Raw genomic sequence first — 27,787 nt, 5'->3', positions numbered from 1 at the left:
TTTGTTGTCACCTTATCTACAATCTGCTGCCGTGATTAATAACATTGAGGACAATGTTTTGTTTTCTTTTGGGGGTGGGGATTGTGTGCATCACAATTTATGCGGAAATAACATGATAAATGTTGTTAATCAGTTTGTTTAAATTAGTAATTTGATGTAAAACAAATACCCCTTGAGAATTGTTGTGCATATCCTTGGTAATTATTGTTTGTTTCCATTGTTTTCTCTCCGCTTGTGTATGTTCCATCTAGGAAATTGTTTGGTGTTATGTAGGAATCGAAGAGCAGACTGTGCATGCTATTTGGTGTTATGTTGTGTTACTTGCTTGTTTGCACTTCGTGTTCCTTAATTCAGGAAGTTCCAAAAAATTTTAAATTTTTAACTCCTCTGTCAAAATTAGTAATCATGGCCTTACTGCATTTTCCCCAAAAATAGTGAGAACTTGAGCCTTATAATGCATCTATAGTATGCATTGAATTTTTATGAGTGGGCCAGCACTCACTATCTTTAGGGAGAATTTGCCTTGGTGCCCTGTTGAAACGGTGATTGGTTCTGACTTTCATAGGAGGAAAAAGGCATTTAGTTATTCCCTCCGCTACACAAAAGGCACATGTGCTATGCACCCCAATTATTAGGATAACCAAGTCGAGCCATGACCTGCTCTTTCTGAAAAACCACGAATGATAGCCCTCTCCCTTCACTTATAACTCTAAAATACCCTGAGTTCTGTCTTATGCTTCGAATAGCCAATTGTTTAAAATAAAAATCATGTGCTTAAGTTATGCGAATATAAGCAATTGAGCAAACATTGCTTAAGGAAAAGATTGAAAGAATTGGGGAATATAATGTGGGGAGGAAGGAACCTTTATTAATATTCAAAAGAGTACTGGGTTATGAGTGAACAGGTTGTGTAGATAAAGTGTGTGTAAACAGTAATCATTATAGGCTGCGTATGTTAAATAAAGTGCAAAAAGACAGAATTCATACACTGAAATAGCTTTTCACTGTCAAACCAGAGCCTAAGCCTAACATTACAACCTTTATAAAGTCCTTTGGACTATGTCTGGAGGAACTTTGACCCATAGATTCGGGACCAATAGGCAAACTCGCACCCTAAGGGTGTGGTGTCTGAGCTGAGGAGTGAAATCGCATTTGTTTTCCTATGGCAAGTAGATGCCATGCGAGAGTGAGTAAATTATTCCATTCCTTAGTGAGGCATGTCGGGCAGTTGGTAACTCTTTGTGAAAGAGGAAGTCTAAATTTTAAGATTTGAGGAATTTCTTGAGCATAAAGGACACAATTTTTAAAACAAGCTTTTACTCTTCGATGAAACCTTAGCATGCATCTGTTCATTTCCTAATTGTGCCAAGCGTTCTGTGTTTCTGTACTCCTCGTTCTCATTCATTAAACTAATTTCATTCCTAACTCTTTTTCTGATTCCTTCTTGCAATTTGTTGCTTGAGGACAAACAAAGGTTCGATTTGGGGGTATTTGTTAGGCATGAAATTGACTAAGTTTAACAAATAATTTATAAGGGAATTCGGGTATTTTTATATCATTTTGTAAGGAATAAGAGCTAATTAATGTCCTTGTGCAGATAAGCAAAGAAAAATGCTAAACTCGCTGGAAACAGCTTGTTTCGCTAATGCCAATGAGGAGTGGAGCCTTACTTGTATCCAGCGGTCAAACGCCGGATTATCCAATGACGGACAGCGACAGATCGTTGGTGGCAGTGGCAGGAAAGTGGCAGAGCGGCAGGTGAAAGTGTGTGGCGATGGGATTGCCTAAAGAAGCAAGATGATTTGAAGTCTCACCCCCTTGAGTGTTCAAGGGTTAATCTAAAGATTAATCATTTTAGTTTATTTTATTTATAGTAGGTAGTTGACTTAGTTTGTAGAAAAGGGTACGAAAGTTGTACCGATTTTGGTGGTCTGTCTTTTCCCTTTAAATAGGAAAAGCAGAGAAGGATTAGTATCCGATATTTTTTCTTAGTTTTGTTTTTAGACAAGTAGAATAGAAGGAAGAAGGGAGCTCCCATGGAGTCTCAAGCTGTATCAGGAATCCTCTTCTGCTCACTGCTCGACAAGTAGAATAGAAGGAAGAAGGGAGCTCCCATGTAAGCTTTACAACGTTTTTATGAATATTTAGTGTTTTGCCAATGTCGTGGTCAATGAGGATTTAACTTTCTTGCTCAAGCATGTATGTATGTGTTAGATGAATGATAGGACACTGCTTTCATCTTCACCGATATCTCTATTGATCTCTCAACTTCGAAGCTGACAAGTTAGAAGGTTGTGTCAAGGGTTTTCTCATCTAGAAATGCAGTTTTGCTCTTAATGCTAGAAAGAACGTATCTTTAGGACGCTAAAGATGTTAGTAAATCTTAGGAGTTTGATAACACACGATAGTTGACTCATACTCACTTCAAAACCGATACTTTGGCTTCATTGGCATTGTCTTTTATTCATGGAATGTTGTAAGACGTAGCACACCGTGTTCGGTTATGTCGAGCCTATTCTATTCCCTAAAATCTTTGCAAAGTAACCTCATTTCCTTGTTTTATCATTCTGCCTGAGTCATTAAACAACCAATATTAAACAATCAACCATAAAGGAAGACACTGTTGTAACACACACTGTTTAGCAACGATTTCCGATATTGATTTGAATCACAATCCCTGTGGAGACGATACTCACTTATCACTTTATTACTTGTATCTAGTGCACTTGCTAGAGTCTCATCTTAGGACAACACATGTTAAGTATCCTTTCATTCAATTTGACTCAACTATATGCGATGCTTATTAATTTATGATATGTGTTGACCTATCTAAAAATTGAACAAACAAATTCAAATTAAAAATACTCAATATACACTAACTCTGATACCAAAACTATTCGTTATATCAAACTGAGTAAACATTGGACTCTTCTGAAAATTGATCTAGAGTGAATCTTAGAAAATCTAGGATTGAACTAAGTCAGTATAAACATGTCCTCTCTAAATTACTTAGAAGGTTTAGAGTTGAGTTAAGTCAGTATATGCAACCCTTACGGGGGAGTAATTTCAGAAGAATAAAATGCAATTCAATCATGGGGAATTTCAATACTGAGTTCCATAAATTAAATATTTTGCCAACATCAAAATGGGGGAGTTTGTTGAAACATCTTTCCACAAGATTTTGATTTGAGAAAATCATTTAAGTTTAATCCATGATTAAGAGACAATTAAATTTAAGTGCTTTGATTTAATTGTACTAATCCGTTTGTTCAATATTGAGTATAAATATAAATGCAAAAAGAAATAAAGATTAAGACAGGACAAAGTCAGCATGAGAACACAACATAAGCTGAGTGAAGAGCAACTCAGCATAAGAGATGATAAGTCTTCTTCAGAATAAAAATGAAGCTAATCCAAAAAGCTGAGTGAAACGAAGCTCAGCACAGAAGAAGTCTACTCTAAGGAATAGATTCTACAAAACGAAGCTGACCATAGAAGCTGAGTGGAAAAAGAACTCAGTATGAGTATTGGTGAAAATCAAAGACAAATGATTATCGAAATGAAGCTGAGTAATCTTCAGGACAGCTTGAATGATCTGTTAGCTAAATGACAAATTCGACAACTGTCTGCACCAATAATAGAAGCCTTGAATTACGCAAAAGCCAAATTCCAAGATGCATGGGTCAACTGTTCGATGCTATAAGACAAACTGCCACAAGAAGACAAAGTCTGTAGGAAGAAGACAAATCTGACGTCTGAAGAATTCAGGAGACATGATTGACCTGCACATCTGAAGCTGACCAGAAGTTGTCTCCCCAAAAGAGCCGTTTTGGACTCAACGGACAAATCAATTTCAAATGATTTGTTCCTCACATTTCAACTATAAAAGGGACAAAGATATCATTTGGAAGATTGCCGATATACAGAAAATTACAAGTGAGAAAGATACAAATTCAAAGCACTCAAAACAAAAGAGAAAGCTTACACCAATTTTCTATTCTTTGTGTAAATGCTAGATTGATTGTTTGTAATCATCTAAAGTGTTCTTTATCTCAAAAGGAACAAGTGTGTGATCAATTGTAATATTGAGAGTGTGCGTGCTGAGTACTTGGTATTTAGTACTTAGTGGTAGAGAAATCTAAGTATTGGGTTGTAGCACTTAGTAGGAGTTGAGTAGACGAATAGAGGAAGGTACTCTTGCATATTCAACTGCATGTAATCAGTTTGTGCTTTACCCTTAAAGAGCTCAGTATTGGATTCTAAAAGCCCGAAGGATTCTGGGGACTGGACGTAGGCAGAGAAGCCAAACCAGGATAAGTGATACTGAGTAATTTTTAACTCTCTCAAATATATATATGTGTATGTGTTGCTTGTTGTATTTACTCAGCATATAAACTGATTGAAGCTGACACTGAGTAAATTGGAGTGCTGAGTTGGAAGCTGGCCACAAAAGTGTCAATTCCCAACTCTCAAGTGAAACAATCTTAGTCAGTATCTGACTAAAGTTGTCTTATATAAAAGAACGGCCAAGCTGACCAAAGCCGAGTTAACAAACTCACCAAAATTATTAAGTCAACAAGATTAATTAGCGAAAAAAGTTAAATCAGTTCCTAACCCCCCCCCCCCCCTTGGAACTAATCACACGGGACCAACAACTATGTCCAAATCAATCAGAATAATGCTCGCTATTGCCGCTCTTTACGATTAGAGATTTGGCAAATGGATGTGAAAACAGCTTTCCTAAACGGAAACCTACTTAAGGATGTATATATGATGCAACCTGAAGGTTTCATATCAAAGGATGCAAACAAGGTTTGCAAACTTCAGAGATCCATTTATGGACTCAGGCAAGCATCGAGAAGCTGGAACAAGCGTTTTGACGAAACCATAAAACAATTTGGTTTAGAACAAAATTGCGAAGAAGCTTCCATTTACAAGAAAGCAAGTGGGAGCTCAGTTGCATTTCTGATATTATATGTGGACGATATATTATTAATGGAAAATGACATAGATCTACTACAGTCAGTAAAAGTATGGTTATCAGGTAACTTCTCCATAAAAGACCTTGGTGAAGCAGCTTATATACTTGGTATAAAGATCTACAGAGATAGATCAAGAAGACTGCTTGGTCTTTCACAGGCTACATACATCGAAAAGGTGCTAAAGCGGTTTAGCATGCTTGAATCAAAACGAGGTAACTTACCCATGGTACATGGAGTAAAGTTAAACAATCATCAATGTCCTAAAACCGAAGATGATAAGAAGCGCATGGCTGTAATCCCGTACGCCAGCGCAATCGGTTTGATTATGTATGCTATGCTTTGCACTAGACTTGACGTAGCGTTCGCGTTAAGTATAACAAGTCGTTACCAAGGTAATCCGGGAGACGAGCACTGGAATGCCATCAAGAACATTCTTAAGTACTTGAGAAGGACTAAAGACATGTTCCTAGTGTACGGAGAAGGGGATCTGAAAATAGAAGGATTTTCAGATGCTAGTCATCTCACAGATGAGAATGATTTTAAATCCCAATCAGGATACCTGTTTATCTTGAATGGGGCGCGGTCAGCTGGAAGAGTTCCAAGCAAGGAAGCGTAGCTTTCTCTATGACCGAGTCAGAGTATATCGCTGCTGCGGAAGCAGCAAAGGAAGCGGTTTGGATTAAGAAGTTCATTACTAAACTTGGTGTGGTGCCTGACATTGTAAATCCCATTACACTGTACTGTGATAACAATGGAGCCATTGTGCAAGCAAAGGAACCACGGTCTCATAATGCATCCAAGTATTACCTGAAGCGATACCACATTATAAGAGAAATTGTGGCAAGAGGAGATGTGAGAATAGAAAAAGTACCTATTAAGGACAACATTTCAGATCCGTTGACAAAGCCATTAAACCAGAAAGTACATGATCATCATCTTAGTTCTACTGGGATAAGTTGTAGAAACAATTGGCTTTAGTCCAAGTGGGAGTATGTTGGGGTTTAGTGCCTTATAGACAATTGTTTTAGGATACAAACTTAATGTAAATGAAGTGTTCTTTATATCATTTGTTTTAATGAGATATGGTTTCATAACTATATAAAGGCAATCCCTTTTAAGAACTAAATAAAGTCTAATAAAAGGAAATCCATAAGTTTGTTTAAAGTGATTATAAAGTGTTCATACAAGCATGAATTGAGACGAAACTTTATAATAAACTAATAAACTTAAAACCACCCCAAGTCAAGTAATATGTTTAGGATTGACATATCACTGCTGAGACTTGCATGTAACAATGTCTTCTTTCGAGACAGAAAGCTGATCTCACAAGCTTCATATATACAGATATCTGGACAGTTACGTCGATCCAATGAAAAGGAGTTCATTAGGATTGGGGACCCGACTTGAGATAACAGGATGGGTAGATTCATCCTTGTCACCTGTTCATCTCATTGGTATTAATAGGTATAAGCAATCCTCAGACTCAAAGGAATGTTAATTAGTGATTCTGGATTACGGAATGTGATGCTTTGATCCTGTTGTAACATGATCCATAACAGAGATGACTCTGGGGTGTGAACGGCAGACATTGGGTATCACAGGAATTAATTGCAGGATAATTATACATTGGATTGAGCATTTGTCACTCCCGATAAATGGAAGATACGTCCAAGGATCGCTTGTGGAAGACTCGACTCTAAATCCTTGCAAGGTGATAGCTTAAGACTTGAAATACAAATTTCACTTAACCTATCTAATTGGAGTTGACTCGGCCTGTACAAGTAAAACGAACATCTCGCTATATATGACTTGACATTATCCATAGCCATAAGATTCAGTTCAAGGATGTAGTTGATAAAGGATCGAATTATACTGTAACTAATACGGAAAGGTCAACGACAGAATCAACCTGTCTTCTTATAGCTCTGGGGGAATGTTTCGGATTTGCTAATCACATTTCGCGTACTCATTCCGTTATGCAAAGATTAAATATAATTCTGTGAAAATTAATTTAATAGTTGCATACGGCTAGAAGCAATAAGAACCTAATGGGTCACACATAAGACTTGGAGCCCAAAAGAGAAACAGATGTTAATTAATTGATGGAAGCCCAACTGAGTCCACTAAGGCCCAGTAGAGAGAGGGGGGGGGCGATTTTTATGTATGAAAATACATAAATAATTTAATTTGATTTTAACAATTCTAATTAGATTATGATTGTGAATTAAATTAATAAAAGGATAAATAAGTTAGGAGGTTTAATGAGATTAAAATTACTCCTATTATTATCGTATAAGGTTATTATTATTATCTTTATATTTAGATATATTAATAGATAATAAATAAGAATTATATTCCGAATTAAATTCTTATTCAGTAACCTAATTCTATCTAACTAAGGTTTAGATACAAGAGAGTATTTATACCCCCCTCCTATGTAAATTTTGGCCTACCCTAGCCAGAGAGAGAGAGAGAGAATTTCGACCCACAAGTTTGAGGACGAGATTGTCTACCGCTTCCTTCCGTTCAATTGATTTTCATCTCTTTCTTTTATTCCTTGATCTTGTGTTGATTGATTAGAGGAAATCTATTATTGATTGCTTTTATACGGTTGATATCTAACTTGATTTTGGGTTGTGTTTGTTTTGTGCTCGTGAACTCGGAGTAAGAGTTGAGGGCACTTCGCTTGCAACGGTAGATAGTTCATCAAACGGTATTTCCTTCTATCCCTCTTTATATGAAATAACGATTAACGGATCTTGGGTTAATGGAAAAAGGTTAAAAATTTTATATTTCCACTGCCATACGTTAGCCTTAAATTCATTCACACCACCGCCCACCATGTTGGAGGGATGCTGGCTTTTTCCACGGTATCATCGATAAAGTCCCACCTCAGCCTGTCATATGCTTTTTCCATGTTGATCTTAATCACAACTATCCCTTTTTTACCCTTTTTAGTACGCATTGAGTGGATAACCTCTTATGCTATCACAATATTATCCACAATCTGTCTACCTTTCATAAAGCTGCTCTGACAATCCCCGATAATATCCTGTAGTAAGAGGCGGAGCCTGTTGGTGATGGCTTTGGTTATTAGTTTATACACTACGTTGCACAGACTAATGGGTCTAAACTATAAGAGAGAAACTGGGTTTGGGACCTTTGGGATAAGGACAATGAGAGTTTGATTCACAGTATCAACAGTGTCAGTGCCGACAAACACATTGAGGACGTAATGACAAACCGATTCCTTCACTGCATTCCAATGCTTTTGGAAGAAAAGAGCCGACAGACCGTCCATCCCTGGAGCCTTGGTCGGGTTCATCTCAAAAGGGATGTTTGAATGTCTTCCTGGTTAATCGGTCTGAAAATGGAAAGCATTCTTGTGTCATTGACTCGGGGAAAGGACGATGTTGTATGCAGCAAGCCCCCTTGCGGGTTAACTTCCTTGTCATAGAGCTGTTTGTAAAGCAAAAGAGTATGCTGCCTTATATCCTCTAAATTGTACATCCAATTTCCTTGTTCATCCTTAAGTGCCTCAATCTTATTTTGCTTCCGTCGGAAAAGAGTGGAGAGATGATAGAACTTTGTGTTACGGTCCCCTTCGGAGATCCACATGCGGCGCGATTTCTGGAACTATAATACTTCTTCTTGCCTAAGGAGTGTTGTAAGTTCATTCAAGTGGGACTTTTCCAGTTGGCTTAATCAGTTATCATGTCGGAAGGCTGTACCCCTGTTAGTCGACCAAGCACTCTCCTTTTCCAAGCGAATAGATTACCATACACATGTTTATTCCAGCTGGTGGCTCTTATTCAAAAATCTGTAGGTGCCATCGCAGGGTGAGTCTTTCTAGCCCAAGACTCGCTGACGATTTTGTCAAACTCCGCATGCTCCTCCCAGGCTATAAGGTATCTGAAAGGTCGAAGCACCTTGTTTCCCACCAAGCTGCTGGCTTTAAAAGGGATTGGAGCATGATCCGAGTGTCGGAAGGGTAGGTTGATCAATGTGGCCTCTTGAAATTTTGTTCTGCCCTGCATGTTGCATAGACTTTATCCAATCGAACCGAAAGAAATCTTCTTTGCCAGGTATAACATGGGCTAGAGAACCCGAAATCAATAATCCCACATTCGTCCATCAGTGCCTTATGATTGATAGCTCTCGTGGTATATTAGGAACTACCCCCTCGTTGGTCATCCAGGGTTCCGATGTCATTGAAGTCGCCAATAAGAAGCCAGGGGTCAGAAATACTCCTACTCATTGAGATTTGTTCGTCCCAAAGGTTTTTCCTCTCAGATAGATAAGGGGAAGCGTACACAACAGATACTAGGCACCACAGCTTGCCATTCTGAACTACCTCACAGTGCACGTATTGGTGGTGAATTTGAAGGACCTTAAGCTGCACTTGAGAATCCCGCCAGAACACCCAGATCCCACCTGCTCTACCATGTGCCTCTGATCGCACACAGTTCCATCCTCTAAATTTTTGCACAATACTATCAGCTGCACTACCACTGACTTTTGTTTCTAAAAGGGAAAAAATTGTAGGCTTGTAAATTCGAATCATATCCTTAAGGTGTAAGCGAGTGTTCCTGTTCACCGCACCTCTCATATTCCAAGCTAAACAGTCCATAAACAATAATAAAAGGGTTAAAAAGAAGCTAGAAACCAGCTTACCAGCTTCAGGGGGAGCGTTTTGCTCCGAAGCCCGTCTTACTTGTGGTTAGACTGTTGTTGTAGTTCTTCAGCTTTTAGTCACTGGTCGGTGGTTTATTGGCCCTATCAGTCTTCATTTGACTATTTTTCGGGTGGGTTGTGATTGTTTCCATTATTTTGGTTGGCTTCCTTCCTCCAGTGTCTTCATTATCCTTACTCCAAGTTCTTTTTTTTTTATGGTTTCTATCCTCAAGATAGTAGTATCCTTTGTCTACCTCTCTGTATCTTGGATGACTTATGCAGTAGTATTCGGATGCTCATCCTCCTCCATATCGTATAAGATATTAAACCGAGAGCCTCCTCTATTGTCACACCTGTGCCCCTAATTTTAGTTATTATACCCTAATATTAGGTTATATTATAGTTATTTATTGATTGGAGAGTTAATTGGATATTATGGATATAGTTTGGAGGTCAATTTCATATTTTAAGTGTAAAATTAAAAGTTTAAGGTAAGTTTTAAAAGAAGTTAAAGTTTAAAGGGACCAAAAGAGATATTTTCCATCATTGGAAACAGAAATTCATCATTTCAAGACTCTATTTTCGTGCCTAATGATCATGTGTATCCCTAAAACATCTTCATCTCCTTATCATTCATCTTCTCCTTCTTTATTCTTCATTTAGCCCTAAAATTACCAACTTGAAATGATCGTTTCATATCCGGAGTTTGCATGGTCCGATTGAGCTGATTTTTTACAGTAGATTCTAGACATCCTAATACACATTGTGGTCGGTGTGATTTTGATTTGGAGATTCTATCATGGGTTCGAGCTAGGCTGATTAGAGGGGCAGATTTGAGACTTAATGTGCTTATTTTCTCAATTATTGCTAAAGTAAGTAACTATCAACTACCCTTTTGAGTTTTTATGTATATATATATCTCAATGTTTTCCAGAAAATCAAAATTTTATTTGGATTTTTGCCATGCATTTGATTAATTTGAGTGTTTATGATTTAGTTTTGAATATGAGTTTAAAGTTAAGTTCAAGTAATTATATATGTATTTGCATGTTAATTTTAACCTATAATATATAATTATATATACATGATTTGGATTTTGTTTTGATAAACTTTAATATATTTGATTACTAGTTGTGTAAGATTTGATATTTTGAAGAGTTGAATTTAAAGAAATGAAGTGTATTGAGAAACTTTATTAATAATTGATTTATGAACAAATGTATAAGTATATATCAAGTGATTTTCTGTAAATTTACTTCTCAAAGTAAATTTTAGTTTTAATTAAAGATTGTTAAAATAGTAGCTTTGATGAACTCATGGTTTATTGAAATAAAGTTTATATATGATGATTTTATGTGTATTTTTAAGAAATTGAAGTTATTGATAAGTATATTATAAAATTATTTATTGGTGATTTTAGTACAATAATAATTTATGATTGAATATTTTGGAAATTGGTTGAGTAAAAATATTGAGAAAACTTTATGATGTTGATTTATGAGTTTTATATATATGTTTACATATATATATTTCTGATTTTAAGTTATATTATGAAATTATAATGTTTTTAGTATCCATCAAGAGTAATCCGGATAGGTGGCTTTAATTAAAGTCCGTATTTAGTGAGAAATGCGGCCTGTATACACAGTTGAAACACCTATCGGGTATGACAAAGAAGTGTTGAGTAAGACCATGCGGATTAGGCAAAATTATGAGATATCTCGATTCTATTATATTGTGGGGATTAATACATACGGGGATTATCTCTCGGATGGATACAATTGATGAACTATTTATTGAGATACAGTTTATGAAGTATTTTATTGAGATACAGTTTATAAAGTATTTATCGAAATATGATGTATGAAGTATTTACAGTGATTTACCTTTTGATTATGTGTGGTATTTTGAGAAATGATAGCAAGCTTGATATTTTAAATTGCATATTGGTTAAAGGTACCATTATGAGTATTTTGTTATGGTTTAATCCATAAAGTTTTCATTTTTAAGAATATGAATGTTATATGATGCATTTTGAAAATTAAACTATATATATATATATATATATATATATATATATATATATATATATATATATATATATAGTTATTTTGAATATAAATACTTTATGTAGTTGATAATTGCTTACTGAGATTTCTGTCTCACGTTTTCTAATGTTTTAATATTTTTAGGTGAGAAAGTACAAGATATATAGAAGGTCACCAACAGATTAGGCGAGGATTGGAAGTTGTAGCTTATTTTTAGAATTATTATTGAAACTTTAGTATTTCAATTGTAATATGATGGAGTTGGTAAATATATTGAGGTTCTTAAATTACTAATGTAGTAGGAATGTGGATTTATTTTATAATATATCTAAGAGGAATTCTTGAAAACTGTGATATTCATGATATTTGGATAATTTGGAGACTACTAAGTGTTGATTGTGATCTTTCTATTTCACGCTCGATGCCAATTGAGGTCGTTTAGGGTCGGGTGTGACATCTACTCTCTGTTGTAGTTCCTTTCTTATCCCCTTCCTCACTAGTGAGAATAATGTGTTCTTTGTTTTCCTGGGTCGTCACTGTATCTATCCTTGTACTATCAACAATAGGTGTCTGCTCTGGGCCTTTCGTTCCAGCTTTGGAAGGAGGTTTAGCTCTACATTTCGTCGGGTTTTTAGCCGTCATCCACGGGCCGTAGTCATTGGCAATGACTTCACTGATGACTCTATCAAGATCCGAACCATTACCTATTGCGTGTCGTTGCGCTTCCTCAGCTTCCTTGGCTACTTGGGATTCAGGGCAATGTTCATGTGAGTGGCCATATCTCCCACATCCATAGCATATCGTGTGCAACCCTTCGTATTCAATCTTGTATACCGTGTTTCTTAGCTTAAATTTATACAACAGGGGATTGTTGAGATCCACTTCCACACACTCTTGCGAAATTTCCTCTCTCAGTTGTACCAGATTTCTTGTCGACTGAGTGTACTACCCTTACTTTCGCTCCAAGCCTTGTGAGAAATGCGTGGTTATAGTACTCTATTGGGAGCCCTGGGGATCTGACCCAAGTAAGGATACGGCTCACTTTGGCATTGTAGGGGTCGAAGTTAGGCTTCCAGCGCTGGATTGCTAGGACATGATCAGCAACCAGATATGGGCCTCCCCTGATAGCTAGATCAAAATCATTGGAGCTAGAGAATTTGGCAATGTAAAAGTCATTTTCTAAATCAATTAGAGCTATTGTTCCTTCTCTGACCCATAACTGAGTTATTCTTTGCTGGAGATATCGAAATCCAATTTTCCTCCCTATGACTTTGATAATAAGAGATTGGCACCATGGCTTCCAGAGATCTTTTTTGTCTTCCACCGACAACTTGATGGAAGGACAGAGAGGGTCGTCATCATCTTCGTTTTCATCATCGGAATCGCCCTGGAGCAGCGCTGCTTTGAAAAACGGATCAGTTTCTGGAACGAATTCCATATCTGAATCTTCCTCCTCCGATCGACCCAAGACCGTGCTCTTCCAGGTGACTTTCCTCTTGGCCAGTGACTGTAGCGATTCGGTCGTTCCTGAGTCTTCTGATATGCCATATATGCCTTTAGCCTTCTTCTTGCTCCTACTTCGCTGGTCAGGGGAAGCAAGAGGGTCGGCCGACATCGGATCCCCAAGGGTATTACTCATGCTTAGCAGCAGTTCCTCTGTCTTCGTCGTTCTTTCTAGAGAGACAGCTACAATAACTTAGGCGGTGCTGTAGTAGAGAAAATACTTTTATTATAACTATATTGGTACAAAGGTGATTTTAATTAGTACCATTTAAATAAATACGTTAGTAATTTTTTTTTTATGAATATATACTGTATTAAAAAAAAATTAGGACCCTTTAAATTTGTGGGTTCTAGAGCTGCGCTCCAAAATCAAAGTTCAGGCCAGTCCTCTAAATTATAAATATACAAAAAGAATAAAAATACCATGTATGTATATAGCAAAAGAAAAATATCAATCACAATTAATACCTATTAATAACAATTACAATTATAAAAAAAAAAAAACCTACAATAACTTTAATTATAATCGTAAAAATGAACTTATTAATATAATTAATTAGTTAAGAATAAACCTTGAAAAACAAGAAAAAGGAAATCAATATTTTGGAGATTCGGCCATCCCTATTTAAATTCTCAATAGGAAATATGCATAAAGAATTACATTTTTCTTTACTTTTGAGGATGTATATGTACTCTTGAAATGTATTTTTATTATTATTATTATTATTCTTTATCTCACATGATATACACATTGTTTATATTAACACTTTGTAATGTTTAGATAGAAAATAACGTAAGTAATAATTTAATATGAAATTACTTTAATATCCTTAGACTTGTAATCTATGAAACATTGATCAGAAAAAAAAAAAAAAAAAAAAAAACCAAAGTTATTCAAAGGAAAACAGAAATAAAACATCAAGCAAATTATTGAATGATTTTGGAAATGGGACATCAGAGGAGAAGCTGGTAAAAAAAAATATAGTAAGAATTAATAAATGCAGGAATATTTATGCAATAAATTTAATTAAAGTCAAAACGAAATAAGGTTTATACAAAATTTAATGTGGGCAAAGATCAGGTACCTCCCTTTTAAATTGGATTAAACTTTAGTTAAAAATCACCCCATAACACCTGTTTGGAGTTTCCCAACCAGAATTAAATACATTATTTTTTTTTTATATTTTTAACTTATTACGGCACCATGGATTCCTGTCAAACAAGTGGGGCAGTGTGAAGCCACTGCCCCTAACAATTATAAAAAAGTTTAAAAATAAAAATAAAATTTATAAAATAAATACAACGATATCCGTATATTTAAATTATACGGATATTGTTGTATTTGTATAATTTCCAATCAAGATTAATTTTAATCACATACTATTGAAAATTTGAAAAAACTTGTTTAACTGTTATTTAGTTACATTGAACCTTCTAAATTAGTTTGTCGATAAATTGAAGCAGTTTCATATAATTTTTTTTTGTAACTACACAGCAAAATATTTTAGACAGTTTCAAAAAAAAAAATCTGTTACATATAAATTAATTACAATTTTTTTTAAAAATTGTCTAAAATATTTTACTGTGTTATTACTACGTTAAATATATTTTTTGTTAGTAATACACTAAATATTTAGCCATAACGTATGAAATTGTATAAATTTAACACTAACATTTTCAAGCAATATCAATTTTAACCATACGCTACTAAAAATTTGAAAATATTTGGTTGAATGTTATTTAGTCACATCAGACATTCTAAACCAGTTTGTCAATAAATTGAAACAATTTCATACATTTTTTTTTGTAACTATATTAATAGGGATAAGATGCAAAAATACCCCCAACGTTTACATATAGGGTAACTTTTTTTATCCAACTCATACAAAATATAGTATATTTTTTAATCTTTTTCACTTTTAATGATATGTTTATGATATGTTACTAATTAGTAATAAAATGATACAAATGTGACATGTAAATGATAACATTCATGACCGATAAGATAATTTTATAAATTATTTTTTAGATGGTCTAACTTGTCAACATTATAGGTAAATTGCTCTTAACTACCAATGTTAAAGGTAAAATTACACTATTTTAAACGTTAGGGGTAAAACTATTCCTGGTTGTAAACGTTAGAGATATTTTTATATCTTATTACATATTAATAATACAATAAAATATTTTAGACAGTTTCAAAAAACTAAACATGTACATATAAATTAATCACAATTATTTTTACACTGTCTAAAATATTTTACTATTATTAATGTATTAAATAACCGCTAAACAAATTTTTTCAAATTTTCAATAGTACATAGTTAAAATTCTACAACGATATCAGTATAATTTATATATAATTTCATTTTTATAAAATAATAAATTAATTTATTTTTATAAATTTTATTTCTATTTTTATAAATCAATTTATTTAATAAATTTTATTTTAATTTTTAATTTTTTTATAATTGTTAGAGGCAGTGGCGTGAATCCCACTGCCTCCCACTTGTTTGGCAAGCATTCCTGTCCCAAAGGAATTCGCCCTAACGAGTTAAAAAACATTTAAAAAAAAAAAATTAATATATTTAACTCTGGAATTATATCTAGAGAAACAAAGTTACCCTTGTACACTTACCCTATTTTATTTTAAAGGGCAAGTGTACAACGGTAACATTATATGTTTTGAAATGTAATTCGAGAGAAAAGTAACTAATGATAGATTTTTATCTATTTTTTCATAGATCTAAATTAAAAAAAATATTTTCCAACCAAGTTAAATAGAGTAAATTTTTTATAAAAATTACTGTTTGGGTATTTAATACCAAAAATTGTATACTTTTCATTCGGTGCAAGCTATGGTTACTTTGTCTTTGACAAAGTAACAATTGTTTTGTTTTTTTTTATCATTGGATGATTAGTTAGAAAATTAATCGAATAGTAGAAAAAAACAAAATAGTAGTTACTTTGTTAAAAATAAAGTAACCATGGTGTCTACCCTTTCCATTTTATTCTGTTTTAATTTTAATTAAATATTTCTATAAATTTTTAATATATTTATAACCAATTACATTTTAAACTCAGCCGGTTTGATCTTTATATCCATTTTTTTCTAAACAAATAACTCAGATTTTTTATATTTTTTTTACGGTGTACTTAATTTTCCATAAAGATATAAAGGTTACAAAGTAAAAATACAAGAATAATTTTTATAGCTTTTCAGAAAAAAAAAATTTTATGTATAACCTTAAACCAACAATTTAAGTTAGGATACTCTAATTACAGCCAATCCAAAAAAAAATCATAAAGTTTATTTTAATTATAAAATTGATAAAATTAATAAAATAAAAATATACTTTTGGAAGAAAATTTTAAAAACTGCATATTGAATTTTTTTTAAAAGTCTATTTTAATTTTGTTCATTTGAGTTTTTTTCCCCAAATGTACACAACAATACAGTGTTCTCTATAAATCAATGAAAAAAAAAAGAAAAAAAAAAGAAAAAAAAAACCATGGTTATATACAGCTAAAATAGCATGCCTATAGCAACACACTTATTTTCTTTTCTTCTCAGTATTCAAAAAAACAAGAGTGTTGCTATACGGATTGCTATTATAGCTGCTGCACCGGTGAAGACTAAGAACCGCCGGAGAAGAAAATGTCCGATCTGATATAGATTTCGTCGTATTACTTCTTTCGATCTCTCAATTACTGTAAAAATAAATAAATAAAACAAACACTAGAATAAATAAGAAAAGCTAATAGCGGCAGTGAAAGGATTTCTCTCAGACAAATGCCTCGATTTGTCGTCACGATTTAAAGAATGGATTAATCGGACTCGTCATCTTTGTTTTCTTCATCACCGAGAAATCGACATTGTATATACAGCTACAAAAACTTTAAAAACTGAAAAAAAAAAAGAATAAATAAAGCGAAATCATACTTGTTTGGAGGTGGATCTCCCTTGGTGTTAGTCTATTTTCCGATCTAACGAACAGGTCATGGATCCAACATTACATTGATTTTTAAAGAAAACGAGAAAAAAAGGAAAAAAACTGCAGACAAAATCGAGAGAAAAGAAGAGGAAGAAGATGGTGAGACGAGGGTAAATTTGGGGTTTTATAGGGGAGGTTTAGGGTTAATGTAAAGAGGGTTATACTTAATGGATTGGGCTATACACTTATAAACCCACAAAGCCCAGCCCGTAACTTTTTATTTTATATATATATATAGGAATAAAAGTATATCAAATACATACCATTTTTCTTAAAGGTCTAATACACAAATAACCTCCTGAACTTGTTCAAATGTTGCAACTTCCCCCTCCAACTTTCAATTGTAACAACTTACCCCTCAAACTTGTCCAATTATAATAATTTACCCCTTAAACTTGTCCTATTGTAAAACACAATCCTAAATTGCTGACATGGACTGCAATTGAAGAAACACGTAAAATAAAAAATCTACAACGCTCGTGGAGTATGATAATCAGATCTTTGGCGTGATACGAATCCGGGAAAACTTTTTTACGGTTGCTTCAAATACGAGGTAAAAAATTTCTCAATTTGGGGTTATGTTTTACAATTGGACAAGTTTAAGGGGTAAGTTGTTACAATTAAAAGTTGAGGGGGGCAGTTGCAACATTTGAACAAGTTTAGAGGATTATTTATGTATTAGGCTTTTTAAAAAAATCTATACATTTGTGAAAATAAATGAAAGATCCAAAAATCTGTATTTGACCTGAATTCTCTAAAAAAAGATTTAAATCAAATATACCTACATTATTAATGCATAACATATATAACATATGTCAATTCGTTTTTAGTTTTATAATTTTTATAATTTTTCAAACTGAACTGAAATATATTAAAATACAACAAAAATTGTAACAGACTCAGACTAAAAAAACCGAACAAAAACCAAAATTGAATCGGTTTCAATTAAATAATTTAATTATATCTAGGTCCAACCGTAAATGACCGTATTTTGTCCATGTAACTAAAACCGTATCAGAATAATGCACACCTTAGGATTTACATATCCTTCCCTCAACTCCCACCACCGCCTCTCGCCTCTTTCTTTTTCTTTTTTCTTCTTTGCCCCATTCCAATCCGCCGATCTTTCGTTAGCTCTCTTCCTCTTTGTTACAGTCTAATTGAAGAGAAAGAAGAAAACTTCCCACCGTTTTTATTTTTTTGTTTTGTTTTTTTGTCTTTATAGTTGTTTTTCTTTTGTTCGTGTTGGTCTTGTTAGTTGGATCCTATATCTTATCGGATCTCTAGATCCGTTGGAATTGCATCTGGTGGCTAAAATCTTTATTTTTGTAACTTTTTCTGTTTTCGCAAGGGCAGAAACGGTAGATCTTATCCGTAGATCACTGGATCTACGTGGTTGCAAAAGAAAGGACTTAGATACGAAGGTTCAGAATGGTTCAAATGTTGAAGATTGGTCTACATCTGCTTCACGGCGAATTTGGAGCTATGATAAATATATGTTTCAACTGTTGTTTATGTTCAATGTGCCTTTGATGACCCTTTTTGCTTTTAATAGTCATTTTCTTGCCCTTGTGGACTATGTATTAGGCTTAGCCTATAAGTATGTGAGGTTTTATGCGTTATTGGTCTCATCTTGTACTTGCAATTTTACTACTTAATGAAACATTAGCATTACTATCAAAAAAAAAAAAAAAAAAAAAATAAATAATGCACACCCTTACATGTATGATCTACAACGAGGATAAAGGAAGTTTATCTTCCTTTTTCCTCCTTTTACCGGGTTAGGTTTCTGTAATTTTTATTATTATTGTTTTTTATTTTGTCTGTATCATATATTTTATCGGATCTTCTTTATCCGTCTGAATTGTATCTGTTCCCTATTATTCTGTCGTTTATACCTTTATCGGATTTAGCAAGAGCGGAAACGGTTTATCTTATCCGTGGATCAATAAATCTGCGTGGTTGCAACAACAAAAAGGACTCGGATCCAAATGTTCGGAATGGCTTAAAAGATGAAATTTGGATTGCAGATGCTTTTCTACAGATTTCGATTTACGAAAAGTATATGATATATTGTTGTTTGATGTTTTTTTATATCTTTTATGATTTTATTTGCTCTTTGTAGTCTTTTTCATCCCTTCGTGGATCTTGTATTGGCTTTAGCCTTTACTTGTGTGAAGTTTTATTTTTTGTATTTTGCTTGTTGTACTTCTTCTATCATGTAATGAAAATACAAACATTTTTCTCAAAATATATATATATATATATATATATATATATATATATATATATATATTTTTTTTTTTTTTTTTTTGTACTGCCTATTGGCAAGTCATGCAAATAGTGTATTGTTGATTCCCATAGATTGTTAAATCATGCAAATACAATGTTTAAGTCACGCAAATAAAATGATTAATCTATTATAAATAGATAGATGAATAACATTCAGTTGAATTGTAGATAAATAAAAGCATTATGATAATTTTAAGTCGCCATTTTTTTAACTTCTAAATTATTAATCAATTATGAGAATTGAATTATAAAAGGTTAGAATTTGAAGTTTAAATAGAGTGATAGATGATGAATAAAATAAGACCGGCTAAATCAGTTTATTGGACCTAAGAGCATGTCTAGTGGTTATATTTTGGATGTGTTTTCAGAATATTAGGAATATACAACCATTAGGAAAGTTGTTTACAAATTTGGTTTGTCACTAATATTGGGAGTGTACTTTCATCTGTTGGAAGAAAAAACAATAAAATGAGAATTAATGGAGACTAGATACACGTATGGCTTCCAATTGGTCAAATAACTAAACGCGCGAGATCAGGTAACTAGATTGGAATTTGTGCACCTATGTCCCACACAATAAATTGTTGTATCTGCTATAAGGTCTTAAGAAAGTAAGTTTTTTAAAATATAATAAATCATTAAAGTTAACTTTTTTTCAAAGAAGTTGATGATGTAAGTAACCTTTATAATGGGTTGCTAACTAGCAGTGTATTTTTTTTTTTTTTTTTGTCTATGTGGCACAAAGAAGTTGTATCCACCATTACTGATGCTCTAAGCTATGGATCCATATCAAAATAAGCACATTGGAATGGTTAAATAAGAAGCTTCAAGGAGAAGGTACATAAATTCACATGTGGACAAATGGGTGCTTCGAACTTCAAGATCACGCTTCTAACCCCTAGATCATGCAAGAAATTATGGAGTGACATAAAGGGATTAGAGTCTTAACCCAATCAATGGTCTTCACGTGGAAAGGCGATTGGTTGAACCCAATCAGGAGTTGACACGTATAAAGTGCATTACAGTTTAGGTATATAATTATCTATAAATATCATTGGAAATCTTGCTCCAGGTACATTCATTATACATAACTCTTTCCTAATTACTTTCAAATTACTTATTATTCCTAAGAACACTTCTGACTTAAGTATCAGAGAGGGGGCGCTGGATTCTGGTCGTCCTCTAACTATTTGTTGTGATTACTGGTCACCGAAAAACAGTTCGAAGATTGTATTCTGTATTGAAGACATCATTTAGTAAGGTGGGTGTTAGTCCCTTGTGAGGTAGGATTAGTTCCAAATGGAGGGTGAATGAAACTATTGCTGAATAAAGCGATTGTAATTTATATTATGTTTTGAAGTTTTGTGGTCATACTGGGAAAATGAATAAAGTTTAGTAGTCATGAGTGTAATTTACCAACATGAATTGACACATCATATATCCCCTTTACACCTAGGAGATATTACCATCTAAACAACAAACATCAGAGACATTTAAACTTTTTTTTAGAAGATTGGCGAGACATGGAAGAATTACGTATCATGGACAAGTCTCTAACTGAAAATTTTTAATCTTAGGTGGAACTCAGAGCTTGCCAAATCAATTTCCAAATTGAATTTCATTCACCAAAATTTAATTTTCCCTTCATAATAAGCCCAAAATATACCTAAATTAGTATGCATAAATATGTCAATTTCATGTAGAAAATATATTAATTATATTATTTTGGAAAGATTTCACGTTGGTATTTGTTGTTTGTGTGCAAGGTGTTAATTATTTGGAAAAATCCAAATAGGAGAAAAAATGGAGTAGAAATGAATGAGAAATCAAGTTTTGGTTAAAATCACGTCAGAGAATTGAGGCACATAAATAAAGGAGGAAAAGAAGAGTAGCGAATCACGACCGAGATTCCTAAATCTCGACCACGACACGCCCTAGGAGCAGCTATGATGCGCGCCTCCTTCCTTCCTTCCTTCCCTCTTCCCTCTTGTCACGTACGAGATTCTTGAATCTCTACAGTGACAGCGAACTGTTTAAGCACATTTTTCATGTTTATTTCTCCAAACGACGCATCCTTTCATCCGGATAGAGGCAATCCTTCACCAACGGACACGTCTCTTCAGCATACCTCTTGGAAGATTATAAATAAAGAAAGAATTCAGAGTTCAAATGTTACACAAACTTGTTATATAAAATTACAAAAGTTACAAGTTGTACAAATAGTTAGTGATACAAGATACATATTTTATTATTTATATTAGAGTTTTCTCAAGTCGAGTTCATACTTCGTAGATCGACCGAGGGGTGCTATTTCAAAGATTCAACGAGAAGCACCAAGATTAGGGGCGACCCACGGTCTGACAAACCTACGAAGTTGAGTAAATGATTGACAATCCGGAACTCATATCTAGTCAAATGCCATTCAAACTTCTTCTTATCTGTTAACTTGGGATGTTTATAACTCAAAATAATGAATATCTTTTAATTCAATTTCATCTTCACTGTTGTTTTATTTTAAGTTTGATCCAGTGATACTCTTTAAGTAATTTTAACGGGTGTTTTCATGCAAAAGTATTTATAAAGAGATTTTGGTATTTTCTCATGCAAACTTCGTTGAACACTTAAGCAAATTCGGATTTATATTTGGTCATTACGATAGGTCGATTAATCAGATATAAACATCGAATTTGATTAAGGTTTTCAGCCAAGAGGAAAGATTGATTACAGTTCAACTTGTTATATATTTTCTAAACAAATCAAGGTTATAAGTTATGTTTTCGCTTAGTATAAATTAACCTTGAAATTCGCTTTAATCTAAATATAATTTCTATAAATTAACCTAGGTGGGGATTTTTAGAACACCGTCCCGATTTCCATTAATAGGGCAGCATAAATCGGTTGACTGATTTTTTATTTCCTAGACGGTCTCAGGCGGTTCTAGACGAGTCTAGGCGGCTCTCAGTCGGCCTTTTTAAAAAAATTGATCCTTAAATTTTTGGGAAAAGTACAAAAATAAACTTTGTGGTTACACCCATTTTCGAACAACACCCGTGTGGTTTAAAAGTTTGCAAAGTGGTACCACGTACTTCATTCCGTTAGCAAACACATACCAAATTGACTAACGGTGTTAAAAGTCAAAGAGAAAAGAGTTAATTTGATCCTTATATTTATTTATTTTTATAAATTGACCCCCTTATTATCTAGTTATCACAAACAAACCCTGAAATAAAAAATAAAAATCAAATATACCATCTTTTCCATCTCTCTTTAATTTTTTTATTTTTTTTCTTCTCTCTCTCCTCTTTGTTAAAAAATATTAAATAACAAAAAAATAATAAAAACCTTAAACTATTAAATTTATTTTTAAGAATATTAATTTTATTTTATTTTGACACACTTTGTTATAAATATTATTTTATTGATCTATTTGTTAGGTGACTTCTATGCTTACTTTGTTTTTGACAAAGTAAGCTTTACTTTGTTTTTTCTATTATTGGATGAGCTTACTTTGTCAAAGTTCATCACAATCCAATGGTGGAAAAAACAAAGTAAGTCTTACTTTGTCAAAAAAAAAAGTAAGCATAGTCTAATATTTTTAAGGACATTAATATAAATAATATTAAAATATATATATTTTTATATACTAAATATTTTATATTATTATTTTTAGTACAATTCATATATATATATTTTTTTTTTTTGGTAAGAAGGGAAGAAAAAAAACAAACAAACAAAAACCTAACCCGGGATCAGTCTAGGAAGACTGACCTCAATCCTATCCTCAAGAAGAGAAGGTAACAGAAAAGAAGGAGGAACGGAAAGGGTAGAAACACCTAACATCCCCCCATGCCCAGCAGCTGCCAAGCGATCCGCCACGCGGTTTTGCTCCCTATAAATATGAGAGAAGGTAAGAGAATCGAAGGCATGACGAAGCCTCAAGATGGCTTTAATGAGATTCTGACTCTTAAGACAAACAGCCTGTCTATCTGAAATCCTGTTGATAGCCTCCAAATTGTCAGACTCCACCGAAAGTCTTTTAACACCCATGCGAATGGCGAGTTTAATGCCAGACAAGATCCCCCAGAGCTCCGCAGTAAATAAGTACAATTCATATATTAATTGTATTTATATAATAATTTATTTAATAAAAAATAAATAAATACAAAAAATACAAATCCGATTAATCTCCGATTAATCCCTGATTAATCAGGAAGGGTCATGTCCTCCCGACTAGCTCCTAGCGTCTTTTATAACCTTATTTATATATAATTTGTCCGATTTTTCGGTTGGAGACTCATCAAGCACCCTTTAAATAGATCATCTTTTAATTATTTTTTTTTTTTTTTTTATGAACACTAAGCAAAATCTAATTTAAACATCTTAGAATTTTTAACCATTCAATCAAACCTTTTACTTTCTCTCTTTTAATTTCTATTATTTTGATTTCTATTATTTGGCTGTATTAACAAAAGCAGGCAGTCAAATTATTGACTTTGCAATACAACAAAATCCTAAAATGTATCGAATTAATTAAAGATCAAATAGTACTGTATAAAATATTAAATTCCTGTGTATTAATTAACTATTTGTTTTGTACTATGTTTTTGTTTGGCCATAATATACAATGACTAAGTTAGAATAACAACTAGAACTATTTGAAGAAATTATATTATTCTCCTTTTAACATTGTTATAATAGGAAGCGGTAACTATTAATTTGATGGTGGTAAATAGCAATAAATTAGTCTCATTTTTTTTACCTAACACACTGTTTAGTCCATCTATTTTGAAAAACATATTAAAAGATTAATATCTTTTTTGTCAATATTAACTCTTTGATTCTTCAGTCTTTTTTAAGATTTAACCGTTATATTTTGTATAAACAGACATACAGAAAATAACAAAGTAACATGATTATTTTTTTTTTATCTCCTATAACTGTCCTTGAAGCTAAAAATATTCGGTTAAAAATCTAAAAAAAAATAGACTGAATGACCAAATAGTTAATATTGACAAAATATAAGGATCTTATAACGTGTTTTTTAAAATATGAAGACTAAACAATGTATTAAATAAAAAGATGAGGACTCATAAATTATTTACCCTATAATATTTCATAAAAAAAACATCATTATAATTTATTAAATTACTTATTGGTTATTAATTTAAGGCTGGTTAGACACTATTTAGTTGAAACATCTACTAATTGAAATTTTTATTTGCATATATTAATACTCAAGAATTCGAATTAAATAGCTCGAAGCTTTTGGTTAGAGGTGACAAAAGTACACACGGTCTGATTATACGATACGAAATCGACATGTAATTTTAGTGTTTATGTTTAGCTTAGTAGGTAATGTGTCATTTTGGACACATAAATTTTTAGATTGGGTTAGGGTTGACATGTGAACCCGAAAAAGACAAGAATATTAAAAATTATTGTTATATTCTCTCGTGTTTTTTATGTCACTTTATTAATAAATATAATAAAATTATAAGTATTACTTGTAAATATTGATTCGAACTTTCTAAATTGTTATAAGCACATTACATGACCCTCTAACATGATATTATCGAACTTTTCAATAGTTAGTGTTAATATACTAATCTAAAAAATAGCATAAAATATTTAAAAATAGTATCATATCTTCTTATATTTTTACAAGTTATCATTAATTATATATACAAAATTACATGTAACCCGAAAACACGACACAAAATCGATACTAATCCAAACAGATTAACACGATTGTGGCACAAAAGTTTTTAGATTGGATTTGAATTTACTCTTTTTAACACAAAACCGAAATGACACGACACGAATACAATAATTGTCATGTCAACTTTTGGTGTTCTCTCTTTAACATTAACCTTATAATCGACAATCATCCTCTGGTAACATTTTACATTTAGATGAACTCAGAAAGATTAAAATCTTTGATCCATTTCAGATTTATAAATGATTCGATTCTACAATTATTATTCTTAATACAAGAACCATAATCCATTTATAATGGAAAAAGAAGAAACGAAATTAAAAAATAAAAGCAAAGTTTTGCTACAAAAATGAAGAATATATATGAAAGCTCCATTGAAAACTCAAATAAAATGTGATATGCAATTTTCTTGAATTTCTTGGCCCCGGAAATCATATATGACATCAATACTGCAATTTACTTGAACTTTTATGTATTTCTTAATCATCAAAATCTTCACCGTTCCTCCAATTACAGTGCTGCTGTTCATACTCACCGAATCTGACTTCATTCCATCCATCAAATCCGGAATTTCCATTAATTTCTCCGGATTCACAAACACTGTCACATCCAACTCAATCGTTTTCCTTGCCTTCGCCACGCCGGCCGGCGATATCCCCTCCCCAATCACCTCCCCGTCGTGGAAAACAGTGGTTGTTCCGTTGTCGAATTTGAAGGAGGCAATATTAGGATTTTTAACCGAAACATCAGCTACAAACGTCAGATTTGTAGTGAATTGAGATCCGATGTAAAATGGCGATATGATTATTCTGTTCATCTTGATCTCCGGTTGTTTGACGTGAAAGACTGTGAAAGAGAGGATTAGAATTGCGACGGCGAGGATTAACAAGAAGGCGGTGATGCAGCCGCAGATTTTGATGCATTTTCTCTGGCGGAATTTCGTACTGGTGGTGGTTAAGGCTTCTTCATCATCGCTTCGACGTGGGAAGGTTGAAGATGGAGCAAAAGGCTTGGCCTGATCAGGTGATGCTTTAGCCATGGCCGGAGATTCAGGTAGAGGTAAGATTCATAAATGAAATTAATGAGAGAAATTGAGAGTTTATTGTTTTAGTGATTAAAACGGCTGAAGAATATTGGGCACTTAGTGTTTGACATAATGCTTGAGTGAGTCTTCATCGTTTTTTTCCATGTACGCGTTGGCACAATGCGCACGGCTTGACTATTGACTGTGACCCTCTGCCGAGCGAAGTTTCATCTTGGATTTAGTGCAATTTAATGGAAATTGCATAGAGGATAATTGAAGTTTAGAGTCCATGAACACGACAATTGTGTACCATGAGGTTCGGCATAGCCGGCTTTAGGTAGAAGGTCTGAATAAGGAGCGGTTTTAAGGGATGGTAATGGATATATTAATGAATTGAATTATGGTCGAAGCTTATTAGTAAGTTGAAAGTTCTAGGAGCCAATTTACTTTTATGGAAAAGTTCAGGGAGCTAGTGATGTATTTGACCTACAAAAATTAAAAAAAGTAACCACATTATACAAAAATTAATCATATTGTTTAGAGGACCCATACTTCCTCTATTCCACAATACATGTTTTTCAAGGTTAAAACATAACAATAAAAAAAACAATTAATTTTAACTCAAAAACTTTGTTACCTTTGTATTAATTCACATTGGCTGGGCGGATGCTGGATCCGCTCAGCCCATTGGCTGGACGGGTGCTGGATCTGCCCTGCCCATTGGTTGGGCGGATCTAGCACCCACCTAGACCAAAATTGGGCCTGTATACCTTTAGCGACGGAAAATACAAAATTCTTCTAATTTTTTTGTGACGAAAAATGCTAATCGTCACAAAAAATATGCTTCATGATTTTTTGGAAAAAAAAATGTAAATTTTAGGCAAAAAGCATATTTAAGTCCTGAACTTTATCTGTTTTAAGGATCAAGCCCTTGATCAATTATTTTTCCACATTGAGCCCCTGAACATTGATTTTGTTATGGTTTAGGCCCTCATTTAACTTTTTTTTTCGAGTTTAGGAGATGAGAAGATCGATTTGGCAATTCTAATGTTGAAAATCACAAAATGGAAGAGAAGAAAATCGAGTTTGGAAGAATATACTGAAAATTAGTTTCTATAATTTCATTTTAATTTTTAATTTTTATCTCTCCTAGTCAAAGAAATCTTTTTTTTATTTGTCCATGTCAACAAGCCGAATCGCCCTAACGATGTATGCAGTCCAAACTCGACAGAAAAGTTAAATAAGGGCCTAAACCATAACAAAATCAATGTTCAGGGGCTCACTGTGAAAAAATAATTGATCAGGGGCTTGATCCTTAAAACAGATAAAGTTCAGGGGCTTAAATATGCTTTTTGCCTAAATTTTATTGTTTCGGACTCATAAACATCAATTTTTGAGATTCGAATTGTCGCATATCAATTATTTTTATAATTTCAATTATTATTGTTCGAGTTTGTGATTTTAGAGAAAGAATTTTTAGTTATTTCATCAAAATTATAAGAAGGGCAAAAAAGTCCAAATGAAGACGATAACAGTAATTTAGGAACGGTATT

General features: G+C 33.2%; 1 protein-coding gene and 1 non-coding gene across 2 annotated transcripts; both read right to left on the bottom strand.

The window, feature by feature from the left end:
• Nucleotides 1–16,987: 16,987 nt before the first annotated feature.
• Nucleotides 16,988–17,075, bottom strand: LOC136216299 (small nucleolar RNA SNOR75). Its single transcript, XR_010683290.1, has one exon. It is a non-coding gene; the product is annotated as a small nucleolar RNA SNOR75 (small nucleolar RNA).
• Nucleotides 17,076–25,409: 8,334 nt separating this feature from the next.
• LOC136214701 (uncharacterized) lies at nucleotides 25,410–26,388 on the bottom strand. The gene has a single exon (XM_066002888.1). The coding sequence runs from the start codon at nucleotides 26,247–26,249 to the stop codon at nucleotides 25,593–25,595; it is 657 nt and encodes a 218-aa protein (XP_065858960.1). The 5' UTR covers nucleotides 26,250–26,388; the 3' UTR covers nucleotides 25,410–25,592.
• Between the last annotated feature and the right edge of the window lie 1,399 nt (nucleotides 26,389–27,787).

The sequence above is a fragment of the Euphorbia lathyris genome, chromosome 1, assembly GCF_963576675.1.
Source record: "Euphorbia lathyris chromosome 1, ddEupLath1.1, whole genome shotgun sequence".
NCBI classification, from domain to species: domain Eukaryota; kingdom Viridiplantae; phylum Streptophyta; class Magnoliopsida; order Malpighiales; family Euphorbiaceae; genus Euphorbia; species Euphorbia lathyris.
Note: the sequence above shows the minus strand (reverse complement) of the source record. Positions and strands in the feature narration are given on the sequence as shown.